Source organism: Lactuca serriola, chromosome 5, assembly GCF_051521515.1.
Source record: "Lactuca serriola cultivar US96UC23 chromosome 5, Lser_US96UC23_V15, whole genome shotgun sequence".
In the NCBI taxonomy this organism is placed as follows: domain Eukaryota; kingdom Viridiplantae; phylum Streptophyta; class Magnoliopsida; order Asterales; family Asteraceae; genus Lactuca; species Lactuca serriola.
This window is the reverse complement of record NC_136412.1, coordinates 193,928,685-193,936,727: the sequence shown is the minus strand read 5'-3', so window position 1 is coordinate 193,936,727 and position 8,043 is coordinate 193,928,685. Positions and strand designations below refer to the sequence as shown.

The 8,043-nt window shown below is 35.0% G+C and overlaps 1 protein-coding gene across 1 annotated transcript; it reads left to right on the top strand.

Moving 5' to 3' along the window:
* The first annotated feature begins 1,686 nt into the window (after positions 1-1,686).
* On the top strand, positions 1,687-3,042 carry LOC145051391 (spermidine hydroxycinnamoyl transferase-like). Its single transcript, XM_078999398.1, has one exon. It carries the CDS (start codon positions 1,687-1,689, stop codon positions 3,040-3,042), a length of 1,356 nt encoding a protein of 451 aa, XP_078855524.1.
* The last annotated feature ends 5,001 nt before the right edge of the window (positions 3,043-8,043 follow it).

The following is an 8,043-nucleotide window of genomic DNA, read 5'->3' as shown; positions in this document are numbered from 1 at the left end:
AATTTTATCATATAATTAAATGTTTATTTATACTTAAATGTTACTCACTTTTAGGAGTTACAGAATCGGTTAGTTGAAGAGTTGTTAGAACAAACTCAAGGTGAAAGTGAGTTAACACCCGCTCAAGAAAGAGATGCATTTGAGAAAGCATTAGGAGAGTGACGTGACCATATTAGAGGCATTGGCCTTAAACCATCTGCTCTCCCGCCGATTCCACAGCCTTCGCAACCATCACAGGTACTTTGGTTTTTTGTCTTAGTTTAAAAATAGCAATCTACTTTAGCATCGTAAAATGTATGTTGATTTGGTAATTTTGGTTTTGTGGTGATTATTTGCTAAAAAGTTTGGTAATTAGGTTTTTGTCCCAAGTACAAAAAATAACAACGTACTTTGGTAATTTTGGTTTTGTGGTGATTATTTAACTTATAAGTTTATATATGTTGTTATTAATTATGTAGTTGGAAAATCTTCGTGCAATGCTAAATGACTCGGCATGTAGGGATGAGCTGTATTCGTTTTTTCAATCCCAAAATAATCGAGGAAACAATGGGAACGAAGATGATGGTATGTAGGCCAGGATGAGTTTTATTTGCATACGTTTTGCTACTTGGTAAATTCTAAAACTTTGGTTGTTTTTTGTAATTACCGGCGACACTAATATCGGGCGACATTATTACATTTTATATTTAATCGGATATTATGACTTTTGATATTTAATTAATTATAATCGGATGTTTGTTTTGTAATTAGCGCCAACACTATTATTTTTGATATTTAATCGAATGTTGTTATGTAATTACCGAGTACATTATTATCGGCAACCAAAATCGTTAATTACAAAAAAAAAAATATAAAAAAATGAAAATTGTAATTACCGGCGACAGACTTATTACCGGCGACATAGTCATTAGTGGCGACACACCTCATTATCGTCGACATGGTCAGTAGTGGCGACATCTATCATTAGCGGCGACAAGTTTATCAATAGCGACGAAGTAATAGTGGCGACTTATTACCGACGACAGGTTGCAGCTATTATTATTACCGGCGACAACTTGAGTTATTACTGGCGACTTTTGTCGCCGCTAATGATCTAATTATAATGTAATTGATCAGAGATAAACTTTTAAACTTAAAATTGCTTATTTGAGTTTTTGGGACCGAATTTGCAACAATGATTTTAAAAGTGTTTAGTTTTTTAAAAGAAAGCACTATTGTTTTAGCTCATAGGAGAATGTCTCATCTGACATTTAATAGATAAAGTTCAACGAGCACTGAATTGTTTTAAGAGAAAATGTAAACTCTTTTAATATAAATTGATTAACAAGTATATATTATTTTAGAAATGATATATTTTATTGAACTTTTATAATATAATGTATTGTAAAAAGAAAAATTAACAAAATTATATGAAAAATGAAATAATCATAATAATGCATATGTTACTTTATAATTAGTATTTTAGAATATTTTATTGTTATGATTATTCTCTTTGTTAAACTATGTATTGTTTTTAGATTTTATACAACAACAATGCGACGACAGTAATAAACTGCCTCTAATCATGAACATGAGCAATCAAACATCAAACCTTTCTTTCTGCCGTAACTCAAGTCTCACACCATTCTAATGACCACTTTCGTTATAAGTACCACAAGACATTCAAACTTTCTTTCTTCAACCAAAATGAGAGTCACCATGAAATCTTCTTCATTAATCAAACCGGCCGAACCAACTTGGACCGGTAGGCTTCCACTATCCGAACTAGACCAGACTGGCATGAACACACATGTTCTTACCATTTATTTCTACACAAAACCCTCTCAGGACTGGGACACTGTCCTACAAACCCTAAAAGCTTCCCTCACCACCACACTTGTTCATTTTTACCCTTTAGCCAGCCGGCTTTCTTCCATTGCCGGTGGTCGCCTGGAGCTGGACTGCAATGCAGCAGGTGTTCAGTTCATCGAAGCTTATTCCGACGTAAAACTAGCTGACTTAGATGATTTCGTGCAATCTCCAATATTTCACCACCTTATTCCTTCCGTAGATTATCGGCATACACCCCTTGAAGAAATCCCATTATTGCTTTTGCAAGCTACAAAATTTATGTGTGGAGGTTGGTCTTTAGGGTTTTGTATATCACATGTTGTTGTTGATGGACAAAGCGCTCTTCATTTTCTGTCTGAATGGGCTAGACTCTGTCGTGGTGAGCCGCTGGATTCACCACCTCATCTCGATAGAAAATGTTTGCACGCTGGTGAGCCTCCGACCACATATTCAAGCATCGAACAACATGTACAGTTTCGTCCTCCACCGATTCTTTTAGGTCAATCAAGTAATGTAAATGAACGTACGAAGGAAACCACTGTAGCAATGCTAAAACTAACTGACACGCTTGTCGAAAAACTACGAAATAAAGCTAACAAAAGTCTGAAAACTGAAACGGACCGTGGGTTTACACGGTACGAGGTTGTAACTGCACATGCATGGCGAACAGCATGCAAGGCTCGTAATCTACAACCTGAGCAGCCAACTGCAGTAGGCATATGTATTGATGTTCGAAGCAGAATGAAGCCGCCGTTGCCGGAAAAGTACTTTGGAAACGCCATTATAGACGTGATTGCCACTGGGACTTCTGGTGAGTTACTTTCGGAGACATTAGGGTATGTTTCAAATAAGATAAGGGACTCGATCGAGAAGGTTAACGATGAGTATGTGAATTCAGTGATTGATTTCTTGAAAAATCAAGAAGATTTATCAAAGTTCCAAGATTTGCAACGATCCGAGGACGGTGAAGGGCCGTTTTATGGGAACCCGAATCTGGGAGTTGTAAGCTGGTTAACACTGCCGATGTATGGTGTTGATTTCGGGTGGGGGAAGGAGTTATTTACAGGTCCAGGAACCGATGATGCTGATGATGGTGACTTTTTAATTCTACGAGGGGAAGAGGGAGGTGGATCACTGGTTGTAGCATTGTGTTTGCAAGTGAGACACATGGATGATTTCAAAAGGGTGTTCTATCAAAGCATTGAAGATTGAAATTGCTTCTTTATTCCATTTTATTATATTTGTTTGGAAACATATTTTTTACTAAAAGTTTAAAATATTTTAATAATAATAATAAAGGAAAAAAAATTACGAAAAAAAATAAATTGTTTTTTTAACGCAAGAATTCAGCTAGAAGCTAGACTAATTACAAAGAGGGTAATTAGCGATTTTGTGAGTAACAGTCAAGATCTAGCCACCGAGGTGAAACTTTGGGTTTTCAACAAGATCAAAATTAGATGTAGAAAGGAAAAATTGTTGAATGGGTAGACGTGAAAATTAGATGGAGAAAGGAAATTTTGTTGAATGGATAGACTTGGTGTAATTGTCCGACTAGAGAATATTTGAACTTGTTGTAATTTTAGCTACCGGCTAGCCCGGTTTCTTATGAAATCTTCCTGTTGTTAAAAATAGTTACAAAGAGGGTATAACGGGTTATCATTTATCAACCCATAAATCCAAGATTAACTCCGCAAGAAATTACGGTAAAAGTTAAATTACCCACTCATGTACATATTAAGGAAATGTTTGGAAACATTAGTTTGGTAGTTGGGTAGTAAGGGTGTAATTGAGTAGAGTACATACTTCCAAGTTTGAAATTCGGCTCTATTAAAAACTCAACTTCTATCCTTAAATTCAAGCTAGGGTTCGAGCTTGGTAAAGTAATCGACACTTTTGAGCTCAACTCGAACCTTAAATTCAAGCTCGGACTTGAGCTTGATAAACTACTCGATTTGGTTAGTTATTAAAGAAACAAAATTAAATTGCAATAGAAAAAATGATTACGCTAATGAACACGGCTCAACTCGGTTCGATTATGTAAAATTTGAATTAAATAAAGGATACAATATAAATATAATTACGCTCGTCTTGAACCGAGTCAATTTTAAGTATTTTCTGATTCGGTCTCTAGTATCTCATAAGTCGTTTGACTTGATTGCACCTCTCATTAGTAGTTGGTAGTTGGTAGTTGTTAGCTTGTAGCTAATAGCTGAAAGTTCGAAGTTTTAGTTTTTATTTGTCTAGTGGTTTGGCAAAAATAGTTATATGCTTTTGTAGTATGTAAAATGATAAACAGCATAAAAGCTAAAAGCTAAAACTTTTCAAAAGCTACATGAAATAGCTTTTGTATTATGAGTTTTTTGTTTGAATTAAAATCTTTAAGCTATTACCCCAAAACAAAGTTTTGTCTTTAATTCAAGCTTCTTTATAACATCCCAAAATCAAGGTAAAATTATCATTTTTCAAAAATCAAACCACAAACCATAAATGTTTACAAAACTTAGTTTCCAAAAGTCAAAATCACGAATAAGAAAATCCTAAAATCAAATCTCATATAAACTGAAGGATTTACAAGATCAAGCCTTCGCCTTATCCCGATCATCTGATGTACCTGAAACATAAAACGTATATTATAAGCCAAAGCTTAGTGAGTTCCCCCAAAGTACCGTACACAACCAAACAAATAACATCATACAAATATGAGCCTTCAGCCTGACTAGACCGCCTCGCATGGCCTATAACCTACATGGACCACTCTCAGGGACTTCGGCCTAACCGGTCCGCCTCTCGGGCCTTCACCTATCCAGACCACCCCATGTATTTTAGTCTTCAACACAAAGCAGGATCGCCTCAAGCCAACAAAACATAACATGTCGACATACACAATAACAATCAATAACCAGCAAGTACATATAATCAAACTGGTCTACCAATCTAACACATTCTCACTGAACACATGTAATCATACAGATCTACTTGTTGATCATATAACTAGCACAATATCTATCAAATATACCAGGATACATAATCCATTGGGCAGGCATTGGTGCATTCGACCCACAAGTACAGTGAGGAAAAACTTACCTCGCAGTCTGAAATATATTTAAACAAATCACAACTCCAACTATTGATTCTACAGGTCACCTATACAGCAAGCAACGATCTAATCTCAAACTACTATTTAAAATACCCAAAATACCCCTAAGTCAAACTTGGTCAAACTTCTGGTCAAATTCAATGTCAAAAAGTCAAAGATTACATCTAGGTTGAGTACACCTTGCGTACTCCCCTCTACGCCTAGCATAGAGGGTGCCTCTCAAGTCACGAGTTCAAAACCTGGTACGCGCAGCGTACTAGAGCTAAATTTCCAATTATCCATTAAGTTCTTATTTCATTAAGCCAAAGTACCAAACTTTAGATCCAGGTAAAAAATGACGTCTTAATAGATAAAGTCTGTTACTTTATCCATTTGCATGCATACAAGAGGGTAAGAACTCATACCCTTGGTCTAAAAGTCATCCAAAGTTCCAAAACTCAGGCATGGCTTAATAAGGATGCCAAATCTCTCATTTTTATGAATCTATGAGCTCTAAACTACTGATAACTATATTTCAAGGACATGGAGTAGCTCATACTCCACTAGATCAAACTATAGGACCAAAAGTGTACACAAACTCTATACTAGTAAGATCTAAGCAAATAACTCATCAAAATCTAAACGTTATACTTCCAAAAAATGCTTGATGGTGAGATAGTTCTGGATGTAAGTAGTATTGTGCTTCCAAGATGACTTTCATTCCTTCTTCGTCCTACAATAACACCAAAAACGCACTATAAAGCTCAAAGTTCCCACACAATAGATTAGGGTTTGTAAAGGGACGATTTGGGAGATGGAGTGTGATATCTCGGAATTAGGTCAAATACTATGAACGGTCAAGTTCACAGTAAACCTCTTGTTAATTTGATTCGTTGAGTTTAGTGCATCTTATATGAAATAAATGAGTTCATTTCAGCTATTATAACATACCATATGATATATTACTTCCAAACGTGTAAATTGACAAATGGATCAAACAGCTCAAACTGCAACCCTAGCAATGCGCATGAGAAACTGAAATTTCGTATTAAGCAGTTGTGAGCAACACAAACATTCTAGTCTCGTAGCACATGTTTCCCTGTTTCCAAAAATATAAAGAACATAAAAAACGGAGTTCGTATGCAAAAGATACAACTGTTTTAAGAATCCAAACCAGTATAATACTGACTTTCTTAAAATTGCTAAAAATCTTTTCTATCCGTTGAGGGACTTGTACTCCTCAAATGGAATTTCCGAAAGCATTTTTGGACTCAGTCAATAGTCTATTATTTAATTTCATACTATAAACATTTTTGACAAAAATATTTGAAAAATTCGAAAAACCGGACTCCAAGTTCAATTAAACGCAAACCTTTAAACATGATTTCCCGGAGTTCTACAACTTGAAAAATTAATTCGTCTGGGTTTTTAAAATCCTTGTAACCAAAACCGTTATTCTTCATTTTCTGAAAAATTATTTTCAAAAAAGAATTATAAAATTATGAAAGAATTAGTTTTGTAAATGGTTTGAGACCTATAAATATGTTTGTATACATATGTTATTCAGGTTTCCCAAATAATAATAGTCAATCATGTAATCGCAATGTATATATAGGTTATGTAATTATATATATATATATATATATATATATATATATATATATATATATATATATATATATATATATGGCATAAGGAATATACATTACAGCCCTATATAAGCTTGCCTACAAATCAAACACCGTGTTCGAGTGTGTGTGGTCATAAAAATCAGAAGTGACGAGGGAGGAGCTGAGACGAGGAGATGGGAGCGAATTCAAAGTAGGAAACACAATTTGAGGTCATTTGGTTGAAAGGAAAATATATGCACAGGGCATAAACTAAGCATACATAGGTTCTCAATCCCACTGTGTTGTTGTGTGGTCGCCGATGGCGGCAGCGCTGACCATTAGAGAGGGAAACGACGACGCTCAACCGGAAGTCACCGGATAAGGTGCCTTTTTCTAATTTGTGAAATTTCATTGATTGTCGATTTAACATAAACCTCAATTAACAAACTCCCTTCCTAACCTAAAAGCTTTTTTTCTTATTTGTGGTTTTGATCCACCAGGTCAGTAACGACGATATGACTTGAATTGAAGAAATTGTAATAATGTTGGCGAAAGAGGACTACAGATGGTTGGGGAATGATTCAATTGTGAACCTTTCTGATTTTTCCCTTTGATTCTTGTTTTATTTGCATCGATCTAGTATTAGTGGAAATCTGTAATCGTCAATTGAAAATTCAAGGGTCAATTACCTTCATCCATTGAAGTCATCAATTGTAAGTTGTGACAATTGATACAAATTTTTCTATTTGTGTGTCAATTCTCCCTTTAGAAAACATGGGCTTTCTCTATTTCAGTTAAGGAAAGTGAGAATTCTTTCAATTTATCAATACCAACATTCCTATTGCAGGTAGTCTTTCAGTCTCTTCATTTCCTTTTACTCCTTTTGATGATGCTAATGCATTTTGGCATTGTGTAGGATTGGGTAGGATAGAGAAAGACAGTATTTGGGTCACAATTATGGTGGAATTGGGAAGTGGATGAAACATTGTATCAAGGGTGGAAACAACTTATTAAAGATCTTTGTGCAAATATATTAAAGTCATGACACATTGCAATCCTTGTCTAGCTCCGGTAAGTAATCATTTTTCTTTATTAAAAAACACTTGTAAGGGCATTCATGTCTTTTGAAGATTTTTATTGATACATATCATATGGATAGATATCCAAATGCAAGGAGAAAGCTATTTGAAGAGGCAAAAACTTGGACATTTTAGTAAAAGACGAGTTAGACATTTTACCATGATTATTGTATTTTAAGGAATTATCATACAAAGATTTTATTGCTAACATTTAGCTATAGTGTTGGTCTTAATGAATGGCTTCCATGTGGATATAAGTTGCTCCAGTAATTACATATGAAGGTTCCAATTTTCTCAAAACCTCACTGATTTTTTTTTGCATGTCATTGTTGTGGCAGATAATATATCGCTTCAAGAGGAAAGGTAAAAAGGGAAAACAATCCTTACCAATGAGCAAGAGGGGCAATAGGGGTAATTTGGGGACTACTATGAAACTCGAGGCAGGAAG

Bases quoted from the DNA above. Each gene is read 5' to 3' on its own strand.
- LOC145051391 (XM_078999398.1), top strand. From the start codon at position 1,687: ATGAGAGTCACCATGAAATCTTCTTCATTAATCAAACCGGCCGAACCA.